Source organism: Diadema setosum, chromosome 10 (assembly GCF_964275005.1).
Source record: "Diadema setosum chromosome 10, eeDiaSeto1, whole genome shotgun sequence".
Lineage (NCBI taxonomy): Eukaryota > Metazoa > Echinodermata > Echinoidea > Diadematoida > Diadematidae > Diadema > Diadema setosum.
In genome coordinates, this window is record NC_092694.1 from 4,680,879 (window position 1) to 4,702,851 (window position 21,973).

Sequence of the window (21,973 nt, forward strand, 5' to 3'; positions counted from 1 at the left end):
CCTTTTCCATAAATTTCGTGTATGTTCGTCCGCTAAAACTCAATTTCGGAAATGGATCCCGAAAGAACTGAAAAAACAATGTGTGACTTTGAAGCAAAAGAGTAAGAAAGAGCCGTGGACAGAGACGGATTTGGATTTGTATGTGTACACGAGGAGAGAAAAATACGGCAAGCAGCAGTTTAAGAGACGCCAAAAAAGAAAAAGAAAATGGAATAAGAAGAAACTGCAACAGAAATGGTCATCTCCAGGATTTATCAATCCACGCAGGTATGCGAATGTGCCAGATCCGCCGATACTGCCCCCACATCAGCACATCGGCAGGAAGCTATTTTCCTTCATCCCCTACCGTGAAATCAATGTCGCACGTAATGATAGGAAAATCTCAGAAACACCACTTCCATGCAAACGCTCTCACTACATCCAAAGAAAAGGGTTGATAAAGCTGACGATGCGAAGGAAGCAAACTGTATACGTCGGCGAAGGAAAAGGAAGGTATTTGATTTTTCAATAACTTTACGACTTCTGATTTTGACTCATTTGACTTCTTGAATTTGACATAAAAGCAAAGTTATAGTATCCCAGATTATATTATTCCTTACAGATCTGAAGAAATAGGGGTAAGCTTGTTTTAACATTTTGAAACCCCTATACACTCAAAGAAACGGTGGTGGTATAAGTAGGGCCTTCACCAATATGACTTTGTGCCATCTGTTACAATTTTTAAACATAACGGTATTTAGATTTTTTAGGTTCATTATTTTGCTGCATTACATGCAAATATTTTATTCATGTCAAATCAGAGTAATTGCCAAATCCATCACTCAATATTTTCTGACCCATTTATGGATTCCTCCAGCTCCAAAAATTCGGATACGACAATGCTACGAAAATTTTTGAGTTTACAGCCATTTTTTTTTCACATTACTCTACAGAAAACGTCTTTGTTTAACAAGAAAAAAAATACTGTAAACACATACAATCGAATATTCATCAATTCATTCTGCAATTAATATAAATTACAAAGTTAAATGAAATATCATCTTACATCACGGTTTTTGAATATCATTCTCATCACAATGTAAATTAATTTGAAATACATGCCTTCTGAAGAACTACTGAGTGTATAGACATTCTGAAGTGATACGTGTACTTTATGTTCTTTGTGTATGGCGCATAGCATCCACCCAACTCCAGTAATTCTTCAGAAATCCAGCTGGTTGACACATGCATCTTGATAACTTCTCCATCGCCGACAACGATGTCTAGTGACGATGTCCAGCCATCTGGTAGACCACAAGAATCATCCTCCGACATCTTGACAACTTCTTCATCACCGACCATGACGTCCAGCGACGATGTACATCCATCTGGTAGACCACCAGAATCATCCTCCGACATCTTGACAACTTCTCCATCGCCGACCATGATGTCCAGTGACGATGTGCATCCATCTGGTAGACCACCAGAATCATCCTCCGATACAGTGCCAACTTTTCCATCGCCGACCATGATGTCCAGTGACGATGTACATCCATCTGGTAGACCACCAGAATCATCCTCCGACATCTTGACAACTTCTCCATCGCCGACCATGATGTCCAGTGACGATGTGCATCCATCTGGTAGACCACCAGAATCATCCTCCGATACAGTGCCAACTTTTCCATCGCCGACCATGACGTCCAGCGACGATGTACATCCATCTGGTAGACCACCAGAATCATCCTCCGACATCTTGACAACTTCTCCATCGCCGACCATGATGTCCAGTGACGATGTGCATCCATCTGGTAGACCACCAGAATCATCCTCCGATACAGTGCCAACTTTTCCATCGCCGAACATGATGTCCAGTGACGATGTACAGCCATCTGGTAGACCATCAGAATCATCCTCCGACATCTTGCCAACTTCTCCATCGCCGACCATGATGTCCATCGACGATGTACATCCATCTGGTAGACCACCAGAATCATCCTCCGACACAGTGACAACTTCTCCATCGCCGACCATGATGTCCAGCGACGATGTACAGCCATCTGGTAGACCACCAGAATCATCCTCCGACATCTTGACAACTTCTTCATCGCCGACAATGATGTCCAGCGACGATGTACATCCATCTGGTAGACCACCAGAATCATGCAACAGTCAAACTTTACCTGATTTACATACCCGCAACACTTTGACGTCTGTACTATCATTGGGGTGAAGAAAAGACCAATACCTGCTTGTGGAAAGCAGGAATGCGGTCAGTGTAAAATATGTAACTGTAAATCTTTTAGATATTATAATTTGTCAGCTATTAAATCAAAGGAATTAGTTGAACTCATAATGAGTTCATGTGCTGTTGAACTAGAAGGCTACATTATAATTTTGTTCAAAGTGCACGGCAAAATACACTAAAAAACTTAAGAAACCCACTTACACTCCAAAAAAGCATAGGAAGAAAGAAAGGAAAGAATGTTTTTTGTCATATTATGACATTTGCTCAAACACGTCTCAAAGAGACTGCCACTGCAGCATTGAAACTTTTAATGCTTGTTTTTCTGTAGAATCTAATTCCATTCCAGATGCAATACCATTATGTATGAAACATAGATCCCGATTATCGCATTTTCGAAACTGGGATTCCTGCTCAGTTTGTGAAAATAACCTTAAATCAGAAGACAAAAGATATTCATGTTCTTCAATAATCGATATAGATATGGACAGACTCTTGAATATCAATGACAATTTGACCTTAAATGAAGATAGCATATTATGCAGCCCGTGTTACAGATACTGCTTAAAGCACATTAATAAACCGGCATCTTCAATTGATGAGCTGCAAGATATGTTGCAAAAAGAGGCTGAACAATATGCAGAAGCTGACCAGGAAACAGTGCAACTGAAAGTTATGTGTGATGTTTTCCTTTATGTATGTAAATTATGCAAAGATGATGGATGTTTCTTGTTTGTAAAAGTGTACGACTACTATGTGTCTGAAATTAGGAAGCTATGTAAGGAAAATGTTAATCATCACTATATACGAAAAAGCCCATCGTATGTAAATGGTAGAATAATTCATAAGTTTGGTGATCTGTTGCATTCAAATCGAATTGCACGAAAGCACGGACTGTTTTACTATCCTTCGAATTTATCACATGATGATATATTAAATGCCTGGCATTTGTCACACTCAAAACTTCACATGATCCAAAGAAGCGAAGGCAGTGACGATGTCGAGATGACAGAAGGAGAATCTCAGTTGTCCGCTGATACACAATGTGATGTTAACACACAGTTTAGAAACATAACATCGCACTGCAATGAATCTTTACGCAAACAAGGAAAGCGCATTACCAGCGCTTTTGTTTCTAACCCAATGTCCTTAGCTGAATTCGAATTTCAGACTGCTTATAAGTTATTCAACCCCCTTATTTGGAACATTGTTTGTATGATAACAGCTTCTCCGGAGGAGACCAAATTTTTCAGGCAGTCAGATATAGATATATGCAAAGAATATATCCAATTTCCTTCTGAAGAAGGGCATTCCTATCATAAAAGAAAACAGAGGAGAGCTGTAGCTATATTTCTTTTGCAACTAGTAATGCATGATGACAATAACTATCCCTTGCAAATCATAGTGGCAAACTGCGTGAAGAGAATGTCCCACTCAACGAAATTACTGAGAATCTTAAACCACATTGGATTTGCTTGCTCAGAGAGCACTTTAGACAGATTCTTGCAGGATATCCATGACAAGCGCACCGAATCTGGACCTCTAAGTGAACTTAAACCTTCTGCATTTACCATAGTTTCAATAGATAATATTGATGTTCTCACTCCATATGCTGCTGTTACGGTTGACAAAACTCGAAGTTGGCACGGGACGTCCATTATGGCCCAGCAACCGAAACCCAAATCTGAAAGGTTGCACGAACATGAGCAACTACATGTACCGTGCAAAGATTCTATCAGGTCACATGATGAGGAAAACTCCTTTACAACACCCAGCGTAGAGAAGAGTCAAACGCAATATTCCTTTCCAGTTAAAAAACCAAAAGTTCGAAGGAGGCTAGCCGAATTAGATGATCTCGTTGTACCACATCCTCAAACATTTGATATTCCCGTATTTTCAACTTCTATCAAAACACAACTTGATGAACAGCACTTTTCATTAACTGATTCAGAAATTAAAGCTGAATTATCAGTTTATAAGGAAGCATTTTCGTACGTTGTGGAAAGATTCTATTACGTAAGAAATAACATTTCTAGTATAATTCCAAGTTTTAAATGTAAATTAGCCATACAACATTTGAAGGAAGTTGAGAAATCAAAGTTTTCTTACATGTACATACTTAATGAAAAGGCTGATTCTCCCGAAACCATGAAACGTTCACTTGGCCTTTTATATGATACGTTTAAAGTTGGAAAAGACATTAATCACCTAATTGTAGTTGGGGATGGTGCAACAATTCGACTTCTTGTTAATCTTAAGAACGAATTTAGAGAATCTTTAGATTGGGTTATCCCATACTTAGGTGATTGGCATGTTCTCAAGAATTATCAGGAAGTTTTAATGAAGGTATTTTGGGACGCTGGGTTAAAAGATGTTGCAAAGATAACACACAAACAGTCTACATTGTCAAGCTTAGGGAATTGTTCTAATTTCAAACGTACACACCAATTTTTGTTACAAGTGTTTGAAGCCATTTTTATGGTACAACTCAGTTGTTTTCTGTCGTACAAAGAAAGGAGATGTGATAGCTTCAGTGAAGAAGAATTCATTCAAAAGGTTGGCAAAGTTGTTTCGTGTCTAAGACGTGAAGATGGGGTGTATAGAGGTGTGTCTGAATTTCTAAAACAACAAAGGAATTTTCAGACACAAATTCTAAATGCTCTTCATGATGAATTCCTAGTGTTCTGCAAAGAAATGTCTGCTAAACTCGAAACTTTTAGATTTTGGCATCGATTTCTCGCAAGAGACTGCTTATGTTACATTAATCTACATTTAGCAATTAGAACAGGTAATTGGAATCTCAGAATTGCTGCCCTCAAATCTATGGCCCCAATTTTTCATGCCTTTGATAGACAGAATTATTCATTTTTGATTCCATTACATTTAAGTACAATATACAGTCTTCCAGAGTATGTTATTGAGCACTTAAGAAAAGGAGCATTTGTATCCAGCGTGACAGGAACAAATTTCTCAATGGTTGCATGGGATGAAGGTCACGAAATGTTAATTAACAAAGATTGTAAAAACAGTTTCTCAGGACACTTACCACAACACGTTGAAAAAACGTGTGCAACTCTTGAATTCCAAGCCAAAATAGTATCTAACTTTGAACAGCAAACAGACACTCAAAGACAGCATCTTTATCAGAGGGACCTACAGCAGTCAGTTGTCGAAAATGAATTTCTAAATGTTAGAAGTTATTTCAATGCTCTATGTGATACTTCAATCTTCTCTGACACCCCCAGTCATTCGTCACTTTATCATATATTTTCTAAGGTAGAGGCAAACCCAGTCCAGCAACGAGGTCTGCTCTGTTACAGAGAGTTGGGACAAGAAGCATATGAGTCACTGTATAAAGCACAAATATTACAAGAGACTTCACAAAAGAAACCGGTGATGCGCAAATTCAAATTAAAAACATTTGCTAAAGAAAACGTCCGGGCAAGAAAAATAAGTGACTTAGAAAAAGAAAAGCGCATGATAACAAAGTGTTATAAACACGCAATGGCATTTTCAGTAGAAAAAAAGAAGCCTATTTCAGAGTTGGGTCAATGTGTGGAAAGTCCACGTGCAATTTGTACGATCGACGGTCTGCCATATAAAGGTGCCAAGTCTGTAGTTTACGATTACTTTGGAAAACGGTACACAGCAGCTGATTACAAGTTGATAGATAATGATTATTGTGCACCATTTAGTGACAATTCATCTGTGTGTGTAATACTGGAAGGAATGAACATAATTCATTCTTCCCCATTACATCAGTTTAAGATATTTAAAGAATATGTAGACTTTTTATGCCGAAGATACATTGGATTTTATTTTCGTAGAGGGTACAAAGAAGTACGAGTTCTTTTTGATCAATATAACACCCAAGGGATCTCTCCGAAATACTTGGAGAGAATGCGTCGTGAAAAGGGAAATACGAATGAACCTCCAGCATACGAATCAATAGACGATAATGCACCGTTACCTAAGAATTGGGAGAAATTTCTCAAGCATCGCCCAAATAAGCATAAGCTTTGCAGATATCTGTCGCAACAATTCATACATCGTGTTAGATCATATTTGCAGAATGAGAGCCAAATTTTCATAACATCAGGAGGGTTTCATGTAGGTCTGGGTGATCCAGGAGAGCAGGAATGGAGTGGGTTTGTGGTAACGTACCAAGGGGTCTCTAAACACAATGTTGTACATAATCACGAAGAAAGCGACACTCAAATGTGGCTACATGTTTTCGATACTAGTTGTCACAACATTTTGATTTATTCCATCGATAGAGATATTGGAATGATTGGCCTTCCCTTAGATTTTGGCAAAAAGACAATTGTTATACAATACAGAGCCAATAATTGTGACGAAAAATATCTCTACCTGAGTACTTTTCAATCTGCTTGTTTTAAAGACGCTGATCTTGAACGTTTAATTGCAAAAAACATTGATGTCAAGAAGTGTCTACAAGTTTTGTACATTTGTTCTGGATGCGATTTCGTGTCATTCTTTGTTCGCAAAGGAAAGAGTCTTTTCTTCAAAACTTTCTTTCAATACATAAATTTTATAACTGGCGAAGAATCTCCTAAAAGTCCAGGACAGCTTTCTCAGACTATTCTCAACGTAAATTCACATCATGGTTTGTTAGCGTTTTACCGTCTTGTCATGTGTGTTTATTTTATGGCAAACAGAGTTTGTTTGCATGACTATGACTCCCCTGTAGAACTTTTTCACAGTGTGGTTGCTGATTCTGTTTTAGAACAACATTCAGAGGCATTGGACATTGTACGCAGGGCTTCTTGGAAAGTGGGCTATGAAGATGAACTTTTACCCTCTGATGAAGCTTTGCGACTACATTGGTTAAGATCTTGTTGGGTTAGTTCAGTGTGGGATAGCGTTAAACAAGAAAAATTTATGTATCCTGATATCAGGAAATATGGATTCAAAGTTTCTTATGTTGGAGGAGAAACAGTAGTAAGTATGGAATGGGATTCTGCAGACAATGTTCGCAAAATTAAAGAAAATGTACTGTACTTAACCAGAGGTTGTTCATGTGCCAAAAGTAAATGTCTAATTCGCCAGTGTAAATGCCGGAAGAACAGCAACTTCTGTGGCCCAGGCTGTAGATGTAGACATTGTGAGAATACGGAAGCTGCTGTTGCTACTAGGCCGACGGCTGATGTTACTCTGGCTGACTCTTTATCAGGGATGAGTGAATTTGAGTTTTCTGGTAGCGAGAGAGCAGCTCATTCTGAAGAACGTTTTATGATGATGAGTGATTCATACGACGAAGATGTTCTATCAGAGATCGAAGAAGACATACGTATAACAGAGTCTGACGATTCAGATAACGATGACTTCTAAATATCGGGATTTGTCTATAGAACGTGATGTGTAAAATTGTATATATTCGACATAATGTCATTTCACCGAAGACTTATTGGTTGCGTCATGCACAATATGGTCTTGAACGTCATGTTTATATCGTTTAGATTATTACTGTCTAAGCTGCTAAGCGTTTGTTTTGATTTCAAAGGATTTCAAGCTAATGACTCACTTATACTATGAAGTGCATGCTTTCCTGACCATAGATCTTACCGCCACAAAAATAAGACCTAGTATTCATCCTTCCCTAAACCGGGTACGCAACCCCCTATTTCCACTTTGAAAACGTTGCGCTGTCCCTGCAACATGATTTAAGCATTGTGTTGTGTTATTATCAAGGTCTATTGATATGCAATGAGGCTGGGATATGTAATTTTAATTGAATAAATACATTGGTGTTTAAATCAATCGACAAAGTCAGCGCAGGAATATGCACTTTTAGACGAAAGGCAAAATTGAAATCAAAGGGAAATGAGATATTGATTATATCCACATCATTAAGGAGAGCATTACTGGAATCTATTCGACACGAAACAAATGCATGTTATATGAACTCTTTTTTAAAAGTTTTATATGTAAAAGAAAGATGCGAATTTAAACACTTTTTAAAGAAATAGATATATGAATTAAAAAAAAAATAACAATTATGATCTATACGTGGCAGTATCGATGAAAACGCCTAGGTTTTGTGCCACGTATTATTTCGTCTGACTCGAAACCATCTACAGTTACAGCACTTTGCAAAGTGGGTGTATTGAACCTTGATAAAAGATGCAGAAGCTCAGTGTTTCGGGTATTTATAGCATGTTCATACCCCATTATACAGCGAAAACATCACGTATACATTCAATGAGACAATGAATTCGTATTGATGCCGAGGTCCATTTTATATAATATTTGGATGTCATAAACATAAAGTATGTATAGGGCCCAATTCGTGTGCTGCAGTAATTCTGGATATCGAGGAGCTGCACGGTTTAGTTAATGGCCAAGGGTTACTCCCAAATTGTTAGTGTCTGGATTAGACAAATCTTGTAGACCTTCTCGACATTGGAACGATGTGACAAAAAAGAAGTGAATCAATTTCAAAGTGTCATTCAGAGCATAGAGGTGCTTTAAATAAGCATTTCTGTCATGTGTATTCATCAATAGGGTCAAGGCTGCAAGTAAAGTCAAGTCTCATGACACAAAAACATTTTTCTTTCTATTACACTTTGTAAATTGAACTCTTGTAAATGCTGTTTCAAAACTGATAATTCAAAAAGCAGATTGAAATGGGCTATACTCATTATCATGCAGATTATTGTTTGTGATGCACTGATCTCATAAAGATGTGAGATGTCTTTGCTAGATCAGACAAATCCAGCAACTCCATGAATGAAGCAGAGTTAAGGGTTATGTGCAGTATCTACAGAAGATTAAATCTCCAGCCAAACAACTCTCCGCGAGGACACATGGAGATAATCAAGAATCGATATAAAAGCTTCTTACGAAATGGACTTTGCGGGGGCGGTATGGATGATCAAGAAGCGCAAAAGAACAAATGGGAAGAGAGTGGGTATGAAAGACAAACATATTCTTGTACCCGAAAGAAAATGTACATCAAGGGGTATATTATTCTGTGAAAAAAATCAAGCCGTCCGTTGATGAGAATACCCACAGATACCCCACCACCAGATTAATATGCACTTGGAACATGATGAAATTCATAACATAGTCTTAGATGAACCATTGTTGTGTTTGTATAATACTTTTTGTTTGACATGCAATGCTGGAATTGTAAAAAAAAAGAATTAAAAAAAAATTTATGAGACAAATTGTGTTTACGCGGATTAATCGAACCTCATTAAATGAGTTACACATTCACATTATTCGTGTAACATATCGCATACGTATAGTAAACTTACCTCGCTTAGACATTGTGCGTCGCACTGCACTCGACATTGAGGTTAATGAATTTTTTCATGTATGTACAAGATGTGTACAATGTGTTAGTTTGTCTTCCTTTATCAGATATTGCGTTTCCGGAATGTTTTGCAACATTTCCTGCTTTAGAATAGTGGCATTTTCCCCAGGAGGCGATAGAAGTTGCTGAAGTCTGCATGCGCGAGTTCTAATTTATATACATAATATTCTATATAAATATCTATCTTGTACGATCAATAAAACTTGTCATGTTATATGTTTCAGCTGCAATCATCTTACTAATGAACGTACTGTTTTTATTGAAGAAAGCAAAAGCTGAAATTAGATTTAATAACTCGCTTTATGACAAATGTTTATTTTTGCTGATTCATATTTCATCAACATGATCAGCTACAAAAAGTTTCAAGCTATAATAAAGCAATTTTTGTGTATGTACATTCTAGAAAAAGAACCGCATTAACTTATCAATACACAATGTAAACCTTGTCTTTTTCTGTTCTTATACAAGATTGTTTATTTCTTTATTAAAAACAATATTCCTTGCTAAGTTTTTGTCTTTATACTGGACTCTTAATGTGTATGGCTGTATGGATAGTTTACACATTTTACATACACATTATCATGATGATGTCATGTTGCTTTCTAGTGCACAATTGCGAAAATATATTAGTTGATAAATCAACATAGAAAATTTACCGATCAAAACCGTTTCTAATTTGTCCTGACTCCTGAGTGATATGAGTCTGTTTCCGAGTGTGTGTTTGTATCTTCTTTGCTGATGATACATGTACGTTTTGCTCTCTGATAAACTGTTGGTGTTGCACGTTTGCCGGCTGGCTGTATACAATGTCTGCAGTATCAGGTCACTTCAAAATTCTCGGTAGGATATTCTATTTACCTTCAACTTCATATTCACAATTCACAATAAACAACTGAGACGCAACAAGAGAACTGAAATCAGACACATCATGCAATCTCAAGATCATGTCAGTTGCAAACAAAGGGAAAATGAACATAAAACGTGTACGTGTGTTTGTTTTCAAAACCGAGCAGCTAGTGATTATCTCTTGTATAGCATGTGCTATTCTAGTATACTTCTAAGAGATAGTTTTCCTACTCACAAAACTATCAGTGGAAATCTAATACCAGTAATGAATTCTTAGAAAGTTTGCTTAATGTGCAAAACACACACACCGCACACACACTCACACACACACACACAAACACACACACACAAGTAGGCCCTAAATATTATACTTACAGTACTGCATAGTAAAGACGCATTCACTTTCCCTCCGCAAAAGTTCGTTCAACTCTCCGCGCTCATCACAGGGGAATTAACCAATCAGGTACGCGCATTCGCGGCAAACTGAAATCTTGCCATATTCGTCAGAAATTAACTGTACGACACAATGATTTATCCGCCAACCTGACCCGTTCATAGAATCAGTCCACAGGAAATTATTATATTTTCGTAGAATGATATATTCCCTTTCATTTCATACCTCTTCCATTTTGGTCCACGTTTAATTCATTGGTCTAGTATACCACCCCAAAAAAAGTGAAAATATGCAAATTTTATGTTTTATAAATCCCTCGTTAAGTATATTTCATATGTCATAACCTTTAAAGTGGTCAAATTGTTTCAAAATACAACTCTTCACCATTTTATCGATGTATAAATCATGTAGATTGCTTATGTCGTTTAGATTTACAGACACTCTGAAAATGTGGTCTCCCAGCTCATTACGTATTCATGTCCGCAAGGTCCATGCATACGCGTACGATAAATGCGAAGGCTTTTCAGGACGTTGCGGTCTGACTGCCATAGGAGACCGCATGCGTGTTCCCGTTTTCAACGTCTATCTACGGAAGATTTGTCCCTAGAAATTTATGAAGGGGGGGGGGGTATAAGTTAGTCTTTTCCGTAGATAGGGGTGTTCATTGAAAATTCTTTCGTAGATGGGGGAGGGGGGGTCTGTTGAAAAGATAGGGGGTCAGAGCCCCCCCCCCCCAAAAAAAAAAAAAAAAAAAAAATGGACTGATCTCCAGAAGATTTTCCCTAGAAATTTATGAAAAGGGGGCGGGGGTAATTTGTCAGTTTCTGTGGATAGGGGGTCATTTTCTGAATGTTTGCCCTAGATGGGGGGGGGGGGGGGGGTCTTTTGAAAATAGGGAACAAGTATAGGCGTCCACCCAAAATAGGGGTGTGGGAAGGGGGGTGAAATTCGCGAAGGTGGTTTTGGTTTAAGCCATGGGGTGGTTTAAATTTGAGATGCGTTCATTGGACCACTTTTGAAATATGTGCTAAATCAAGCGCGTATTTTCAAAGTGGTCCAATGAACTCGCCTCCAACTTAAACCACTCCATGGCTGAACCATGGTCTAAAATGAAAGCACCTTCGAGAATTCCACCCAATGTTGTGACAGGCATTTGTTATTTCAGAGTTTTTGTTACGACAAGGTTTTACTGTATTCACATGGAGAAATATAGAGTGAAGTAAAACATCATAGAAACAGTATATACTTTGTAGCTGTGTTTATTCTAGGAGTCCAATTTGTATATAATATCAGTATGGTCAGGGGATCAAATATCGCGCGGGACCTAAATTTGCGCAGTTAAATTTAAAAGTCGCGCACAGTACTCTGAGGTGAAATATGACGTCATTTAAATATTAAATAAAATCTTCGAACCGGACTTGCCGGTCGCCGACACGCTGTACTGGCGCGGCCATTTTCCGACACCATAACAGCTGCTGTTGTTGTTGTTGTTTTTGATAATTCGCAAACCCGTATCGCGCCCTCTCTCAAGTTCAGGGTGTTTTTTTTTTTTTTTTTTTTTTTTTTTTTTTTTTTTTTTTTTTTTTTAGGGTCGGACGGGTTACGCCAATACAACGATTTTTTTGTTTTTTTTTTTGTTTTTTTGGCCTGAGCCCAACTCTTCCCTATCAACGTACAGTATACTAGAAGTAAAACTGCGCCCTACTAGATCACTGCATAAAGCTTTCTACAAAATTAGTCCAGGGGTGTTTCACGAAGTCGAACTTAGACTGACTCAAAATATTATGGTATGTCACTAGTTTTCCTGTTCAATTTCATTAGTATAATCACCACCCACTTCAAATTATCATTAATGTTTAAATGAATAATTCCATTAATATTCATTTTATCTTGTGATGTCAATGGCTACATGAAAAAAAAAAGTCTCCAAACATTTTCATTAGAAAGCTGAGCAACATTGAAGACACACACAACATACCATAATTTCTAAGTTCGACTGAAATGTTTCGTGGAACACCCCCGCAGACCCAGAACCAAAGAGGAGAAGTGTACTCTTTTTTTTTTCTTTTTGTCAAGAATTGACCACTGACGACACGATTTTCATAACATCCGCGTCCCGAAAATCTCCCTGGTGATATTAATAGGCCTCTACTTTTGGAGGAATTGTCAGTCCTAAACTTCTTCTTTTTTTTTTTTTGTACGTAAAGTTATAGATTTGCCTTCTATTTTGGAACAAAAAGGGATCATGCAATTGGAGTAAAAGAAAAATAAACAACTTTTGGCACCTTTCTGACTGACAAGATAGGCCTCCTACAATGTAGGCTACCTGTAGGCCTATCTATTGGCCTATATTAGGCCCGCACCTCCATGGAAAAATATTCAAGTCTAACCAGTTTTCAGTTCGAACAAATGGAATGACTGTTAGGCTATTCAATCTAAAATGCAGACCCTAAGGGCCTAGGCCTGCTGGAACACAAGATTTTTTTTTTCTCTCTCCCTCTCTCTCTCTAACAAAAGCAACAACAACTTCCAAACCTGTTGGAAACATTCGCTATTATAGCGAGACAGGTTGGTCTGATCGACTGGTGTCCCATAGTCAGGGGCGGATCCAGGAATTCCGTAAAGGGAGGGGGGGGGGGGTGCCAACAATATTTCTGGTGCTACTTTTCCGAGATTCATCTCATTTTTTTTTTCTTTTAGAGGGGAGGGGGCGCGCGTCCAGTGAGTGCACCCCCCCCCCCCCCGCATCCCCGCCTCTGCAGAGTTACGTGTATTGTACTAGTACTAGTACACGGTACTGTAATAGCTTTTATTTTCGCAAGGGTTTAATTTTCGCAAATTTTGCGATGCACAGTTTTGGATACGAATTTAACACCACGCGAAAATGTCGCCATGCGCTAGGGTAATACATGCAGTGCATTTACGATAGCGTCGAGGTCTATAGTCACGAAAACGTAATCTCCAAAATGTGACCTCTTCATTGGCGAGAATATCTATACGCGAAAATAACAGCTTATCCTCGTGGAAGTACAGTACACCGTACCACTGGGTGTGTACCATTCGAATTTGCATAATGTTGCCGCCAAAAAGTTGTGTGCCTGAATTATTTGCATATGTCTCTTCTTGGTTAACGGCGCTGATTGGCTCAAAGTAGAGATCATGTCTCTGATTGGATAATGCGCTAAATACCTTCGTGCAATCGGATACCTCATTTGCATACGCTCTGTAATAAATATGAGTGGTCGCGACGTGCGTGGTTCACTTGCTAATCAACTGCCAGAACTGCAACTTATTACGAACGTCAACGTACGATCACGATGCCCAAGAGTCCGTCAAAAGGAAGTCCGAGGAAAGGTAGCCCTCGCAAGGCTAGCCCGGTGAAGAGGGGTGGGAAGGGAGCGAAGCGAGCAGGAAAGGGTGGTGGTCGCCGTCAGCGGGGCCGTGTTGCTAAGCGACACCGTCGACGTCGCGAGAGCTACGGAATCTACGTGTACAAGGTGCTGAAGCAAGTGCACCCTGACACGGGGATCTCCAGCCGCGCCATGTCTATCATGAACAGCTTTGTCAACGATGTCTTCGAACGCATTGCATCAGAAGCCTCCCGCCTGTCCCACGCTAACCGGAGGAAGACCATTAGCAGCCGTGAGATCCAGACAGCTGTGCGCCTTCTCCTCCCTGGAGAGCTGGCCAAGCACGCTGTGTCTGAGGGAACCAAAGCGGTGACGAAGTACACCACGTCCCGCTAAAGCCGAACCCGAAGCTCTCAGTCTCGACATCCTCCGAGACTCGAGACACTCCCAAACACAATCAACGGCTCTTTTCAGAGCCACCACATGCACAAGAAAGAACTCTGCATCAGATATTTCTCTCGTGTTTTTCTGGTGAAATAACACCCAAGGGCCTTGCTTAACAGGTAGCGCTGGATCTAACGTAGACAAGTGGACTCTTCTACATAGGCATAGGTCTAACGGTTAAACTCTACTTTAGATCGTTCGGGGCACCAGTTTGCGGCACCCCTAGGAATATCTAACCATATCTTCAAAAGTAGGCCAACATGTTGGGTAGGCCTATTTTTTTTTTTCTATATTGTTTTAGACCTATTTGAAGAGCAACTGAAGAGCTCTCTTTTGATACCAGGGGCCTGTCTTATAAAGACTTGTGATAGAAATCAATCACAAGTTTTTTGTGTGCTGCAATGCAAGTTGTGATTGATTTGGGGACTTGTGATTGATTTGAAGGTATTAAAGACGCGGCCCAGAGCAGAATAATAAAATAACTCGGATGATGGCCTTCATAATTCTTTAATTCAAACCGTGTGTGTCGCCCTGTTTTTTTAAAAACGTAGGGCCTAGACCTTCCGAATGACTTTCTTAACAAAACGTTAAGATTTTGTTCTGTTGCTAGGCAACCACCATCATCCCTTGTTTGTATCTTTATACAAAATCTTGCTATAAAAAGAGGCCTGGCATGGTAAGGATTCCTTGTGTAACGGACTTAAATATTCTAAAATTCGTTGCCTTTGCCAGCTAGGATTGCAACAGTGACCAAAATGTTGGGGGTGGGACCGGTTTGCGGCATCCCTGTGGGATTTAATACACACATAGACGTCTAGCGCATGTCAAAATGGGTGGAAATTGATAAAATACTTAGTACATGCGATCTTGAAAAACTATGAAATTGTGAAGGATCGAGATAATGAATCCAAATAAAGTGTTCTAACAAGCCGAAAACTAGTTGGTTTTTGCAAAATGTTAATGTTGGAAGAAATCAGGGGAGTGTAAGGTGCTGCAAGGCTCTGCTCTAACGTTAGAGCAGAGGGTCTAGCTAGACCTCCTAGAACCATGGCTCTGTTTCATAAAGCTGTTCGTAAAGTTACGAACAACTTACCGGTACCGTACCAAAGATCCGTTTGATCGTACAAATGTTTTCATACTGTAGTAGATCGTGTATCGTTTCCACATTACAAACAGAGGCAAGGTACGGTACACAAGTACAATTACGTGCACTCGGATTCAGAAGTGTCGATTAATCACAGGATTTTATCGCGTTTTGAAAAAATGCATTCGAAATGTTCATGTTGGACCTTTTGCAACAATACAATACGAAATTTGAGTCTCATTTTACTGGTGGTTTTTTTTGTTGTTGTTGTTGTTGTTGTTGTTTTTTTGTCGCTTTATTACGTATTTAAAGCGTGGCCGGAAAAACGTTTTAATGCCATTTTTGCATCGTGCTAAAAGAAATTTCTGTAGACATTGCGTGAAGTAGGCTTATATTTCCCTCAAATTGGAGTGAATATTTCATATTATTCCGCAAAATCCGTAATTTTCAGGACTTTGTGAATAACTGGTGTTATTTTTGCTCGAAATTTCATCCTCCGAGTATGAACATCACAGAGCAGCAAAAGACGAACGTCCGTTGAATAACCATAGCCTACTTTACTCTCCTAGGCCTACTTTGAGCTCTTCTAGTGTGTAGGCCCTACTGTAGGGCCTATAAACTTAAAAATTTCTTGAACTATTTTGGAGTCATCTCTGCCCGTAGTTTTATTCAGAAACTCTCAACATGCTCATGGCAAAGTACTGTATTTATATACCGTGTACTACACGTACTAGTAAAATCGACTGAAAATTTTTAAGGCAACACAGACTGTAAATGTACCGGTATGTAATTTTTGACTAAAATAACAGTAACACTTGTTTGGTCGAATTCTAGAAAATGGAACAAAACCATAGTGGGTCTACATGCAGGCCCATAGCAGGGCCGGCGCAACTGGGGGGGGGGGGGGGGGAGTGCTTGGGCCCCCACTTTTTTTTTCTATTGTTGTTGGTTTTTTTTTTTTGCATAATAGGACAGATACATAGGAATATATATGGTCTAACCACTTGCCCCCCCCCCCGCAAAAAAAAAACACAAACAAACAAACAAACAAAAACAAACAAACAAACAACAACACTTACAAAATTTACACTTTTTACCCTGGAAGTGGCACCAGAAAAATGTGGTTAAGCTTTTTCTGTTGTTTGCTTCTCAGCTGATGAAACCCGGAAATGGATAGGACTAATGGACTCCTCGCAATTTGAACAATTACAGACAGTGAAGGCAATGATGTGCCAAATATTACTGACCAAAACTATTGACCTTTGATTTTACTTGTATACTACTAGTACTTCAAAGTCAACTTGAGTATTAGAGTGGTATTCCAAATTTCACTGGAACAAGATATCAAGAAAGCTAGTTGAACAATGAATGGTCAAGTTTGTTCTGTATCGTCAACTTTCGCCTTAAGGATGCAGTACACAAGAAGTCTCAAACTTTCCATTGCTGGGAGTACATTCAAATGAAATACAGTAAACCTCGCATGAGTCGAAGCTCTCGGGACTGATGAAAATGCGTCGACTTAAGTGAAATTCGACTCTCGCGAGAGTCGATTTTTTTTCGACTCACAGTTATGTACAAGTATTATAGTACATTTGCATGCATATGTGTGTGTGTGTGTGTGTGTATGTGCGTGCGTGCGTATGTGTGTTTGCATTCAAATTTGTCTGTTCTTGAAGATAATGTTCTTTTTTTGTTCTAAATTGAACATGGAATTTGTATCAATACTAGTAGTTAAACGTAGTTCTGAGAATGTCTGCGCTGTAATGTGGCAATGTGCATGTGCTATGTCTATGGTGCAACATCTCTGTCAACCTACCCTGAGACAAACACTCTCCCAGGCCCATCCCACCTCCATTGAACAAAACTATACAGCCAGCCGGGCACGCACAAACAAGCTCCGCCCACTTGGCCTGTCACTAAAATATTAAAGCAGCGATTGGTTGACCAAGGAGTTCTGGCTTGACATGGATAAAGTATGGATGTGCTGTGTGTATGGATAAAGTATATGGATCGATGTGTTGTGTGTATACATGTACTAGTATACATGTGTATGTATTCGACATGCGTGCAGAGCGGTACGGTGAGTGTGCATGCTTACCTGCAGCAGGCCAGGGACGGGGTTTTGCGACATGCCGATTTTTTATTTTTTTTTGTTCTCCCTAAATGTAATGAGAATGCCAGACAAATCTTCTTCGGCTCAAGTGATGTAAACTACGTGTATTTTGTACAAAAGGGACTGAATGTTTTACTTCGACACAGCCGAAATTCGACTCTCGTACTTCGGCTTATCCAAATATTTCTTAGAGAAAATACATAGGGAAAAATCGGGACTTTTTATTTTGCTTCGAGTTAAGTGATTTTCGACTCACTCGACGTCGACTTATCCGAGGTTTACTGTACATACATATTGGTCTACGGTGCATACCAGGTACATTACGGTAAAGCATAACAGAGCAAACTCTTGGCTGAAATTCATCCAATCAGATATTTCATCACACATCACAAATTCAAATTAAAGGGTAAGAAACAGACAGTAACACACAATGTTCTTAATTTGGTTAGATTGCTATTAAAGCCTTTATTTGCAGGTGCTAAAGTCAATCTCCATTTGCCAGAATCCCAGAGGAAAGCTGATGATTTTATTTCCAATGAAACTACACTGTATACAACTCCCTTGGTGACAAAAACTGATAACTGAGAAAGCACAAAGGGCGAGTCATTATGCAGGGGTCTAAAACATAACTTGTGCCTTGGTCAATAACAGTGGATGGTCGGGGGGGGGGGGTGGGTAGGGGGACACAGCTTAAAAAGACACTAAATTTTAGGTCATATATATATATATATATATATATATAGAGAGAGAGAGAGAGAGAGAGAGAGAGGAGAGAGATGATGATGATGATGATAATAATAATAGTAATGATAATAATAATAATAATAAAAATGATAATAAATAATAATAATAATATTGGGGAAAGATCTTCTAAATGTAATGAGATTCATCTAGCCAACAATGGTCAGTAAGCTATATCAGGACAACCCCCCCCCCCCAAAAAAAAAAACAAAAAACAAACCAACAACCCAGGTCATCAATGACGACATGTATTTTCTCTCATAAACCTTTGCTACATAGCGTCCATATCTTTGGGATTTCAATACACATATCTAGCATTTAAGATTGCTTACAGCACAGGCTGGCTAGGCAGGATTTGTCTTCCTTTTTTTTTTTAATTCCTTATAATGTACATCCTGCTTAAAACCACATTTTCATCACTACATCCCAACAAATTTTCAATTATTTATTCAATTTTCATTTATATTTCTTTCTTTCTTTCTTTCTTTATTCATTCATTCATTTATTCACTTATCTATTTATTCACCTATCTATATGTTTGTTTGTTTTTTCATGTAAAAAGGTAATTTTCATATTCATCTCCTCATCAAGTGATAACAATCGAAGGGCTAGTTTCCCCTGACAACATTGTAGGATAAACCTAGACACATCATCTTTCTTCAGCATCTTTACCCTCCCCCCCCCCCCCCTTGGGACATGTTAGATACACGTAATACATGTAAAAACAAAAGGGTTTGTACTCCATACTATTAAAAGGGAACTGATGGCAGAAGCTAAGTACACTTTAGGCATCTCATACTTTTCTACATACTGTATCAAGTGCATACGTATGTGCGTATACGTATGAGCAAAGTGAGAGGAGGTTTCTACAAACATTGTGTACTTGCTGGCCATGGTCGCACTTGAACTTTTGTTTGGAGACTGTGCATTGATCATAATACCCCACACGCTTCATCACAGCAAAGTGTGATGCATCACTCTTGGAACAGCAAGGTGTGGCAACAAATGCAGCCGAGTATCATAAAGAGAAAGAGGAAAAACCCCACAACCATCATGTAGCACGATATATTACAAAAAGAAATGCTGACTATCCAGTGTGACATCAGTTTACCAGTGTGGATGCAACTAGCATATACATGTATTATGCGTAATTTTTTTTTTTTTCAACTACTTGAACAGTGTTGTTAAAGACAATTGATGAATTCTCTAAAAGTGGATTACTTGGGAACATTTTCCAAGATTTTCTGATGAGAGCTCTTTGAACGAGTGTTTGTATGGTTCCATTGTAATGTTAACAGCTAGAAATATCAATGAATTTGCAGTACCATTAACTACACAAGTTTTGCAATAGTGGTTTTACTTTGTTGTCTTCACAGAAAAAAAAAACAAAAACAAAACAAGAATCAGCTTACTCCAAACCAGGATATCAATACAAATGCATGCATCTCCTTCAAAAGCTTCAAAAGCTTCCTCTACATAACTGCATTTGACCATCATGTCTTTTTCTTTTATTTCCCTCTATACATCATGTTCAAAATATTATACTATAGTTCAGTTGACATAAACATTATATTGAAGTTCCTTGTAATGTCCTAAGAATGAAAAAGCGTGTAACATACATGTACTTGAAATGTGCCTAAAATTGTACGGTCACATATTTATTTGGGCTGTATAGAGTGCCATATGTACTATGCATACAGAGTAAAGAAAATTGTCAAAACTTCTAGCAACTAGTTGCAACAATCACAACAAAACTCCTCATAGCTCTCCTATTGACTGGAAGTATGAAATGATACACCTGTATGTATGTACACTAATTGAACTGCTGGGATGTAGAGGGCACAAAGCATGTCTGCTCCTTATATGTACATGTATCTTAGAAAGAGGAGAAAACCCATTGGCATGCCCTGTTAAAGGGATGGTACAGTATTGGTGGAGATGAGAATTGGGCTTTAACTTTTTGCGAGATACCAAGAAAACACTTATGATATAGTACAGACCATACCATTTTAAGAGGAATTCAAAGTTTATTTGATGAAAATCAGGTTTGGAATGACTGAAACTTCCAGAAAAAAAAAGTAAAACAAAGCGATCGTAATAAAGTGTGGGTCCCACACTTCATTAGAATCACTCTTTTTTGGATATCTCAGCCATTTCAAAACCAATTTTCATCAAATAAATGTTGAATTCCTCAAAGAATTACATGCTTTTTCATATTTTATAAGACGTTTCTCATTATCTCACCCCAAAAAAGTTAGAAACCTGAAATTAGGTCTCAACCAAAACTGTACTATCCCTTTAAAGGAGCAGCATCATCACTCCTATTAACTTTCAACATCAAACAGCGCACATTTTGCTCATTTATAAATACTACCTTTTGAAATCCTCTAAATGAAAAGGGGGAAAGCAGAATGGCATATTTCATTTTAGCAAATATCATTACTTTGAGCATTATTCTCATTGCTTGAACTTTTCATATTCATTTACCACTCATATCTCCTTATTTTGACATGAAAATGCACACACCACAAAAGTCACTCATTCAGAGGTGAGTATCACAGACCTCAGATCATTTCACTTGACTTTGCTAAGATTTGAGTGCAAGAAAATCTTGTATGACTTCACATAGCATACTGTGCGAGCTGAAATTTTCGCGTACAGATATTTTCGCGAATTGCTACTCGGAGGACATTTTCGCGTGTTGTTAATTTCGCGGTTGCGAGGGTCTACAACTGAACTTACTTATTTGCGCGTTGTTATTTTCGCGTGTTGTTATTTTCGCGGTTCAAAGGAGATTCGCGAAAATAAAACCACCGCGAAAATTTCAGCTCGTACAGTACATCAATTATACTGACATGGAAAATAAAGAGAAGGGAGGAAAGGATGAAAGACAGTGAAAACATGGAGTAGGAGGAGATGCTCAGATTGATAATCTTTCAGCAAGCATCATGTCTGATGAAACATGAAAAATATGCCTATTTTTTGGCGAGAAACTGAGCTACTTAAACATGAAACCAACCTCTGACTTCTGACAGTGAGGGATTTCACTGAAACAGTTATCATCCCTGTAATGCATCACCTTTGGAGCACATCTGATGAAAACTTGATTAATGCTATTTTCAGTGCATGCGTAAAGGAACAGTTCTGAACAGATAGAGAAATAGTAAAGAGCAAAAATTAAATAGATTTAAATGAATAAAAAAATATATATAAAATAAAATAAAACGAAAAATACATAATAAAGTTAATATTAAAAAAAAGAAAAAAAATACAAGAAAAGACCTTCCCAAGTATTGCACTTCCAGTCAAAATAATGGTTATGTGGCTGCAGATTTAAGCATTCCTAATGATTTGGGAGAGTATAGCAATGCTGCAATTAAAATTCAAAATGAATACAGGTGAAATAATATACTACATGCATATATGTTAAGCTACCAC

At 38.4% G+C, this 21,973-nt stretch overlaps 2 protein-coding genes across 2 annotated transcripts; both read left to right on the forward strand.

Moving 5' to 3' along the window:
• Positions 1-2,380: 2,380 nt before the first annotated feature.
• On the forward strand, positions 2,381-7,810 carry LOC140234429 (uncharacterized; the record flags this gene model as incomplete). Its single annotated transcript, XM_072314475.1, has 1 exon — positions 2,381-7,810. A coding segment is annotated over one exon (5,196 nt), but the record flags the coding sequence as incomplete, so codon positions are not given.
• A 6,273-nt stretch (positions 7,811-14,083) lies between these two features.
• Positions 14,084-14,872, forward strand: LOC140234283 (histone H2B.2, sperm-like). The gene has a single exon (XM_072314343.1). The coding sequence runs from the start codon at positions 14,121-14,123 to the stop codon at positions 14,547-14,549; it is 429 nt and encodes a 142-aa protein (XP_072170444.1). The 5' UTR covers positions 14,084-14,120; the 3' UTR covers positions 14,550-14,872.
• The last annotated feature ends 7,101 nt before the right edge of the window (positions 14,873-21,973 follow it).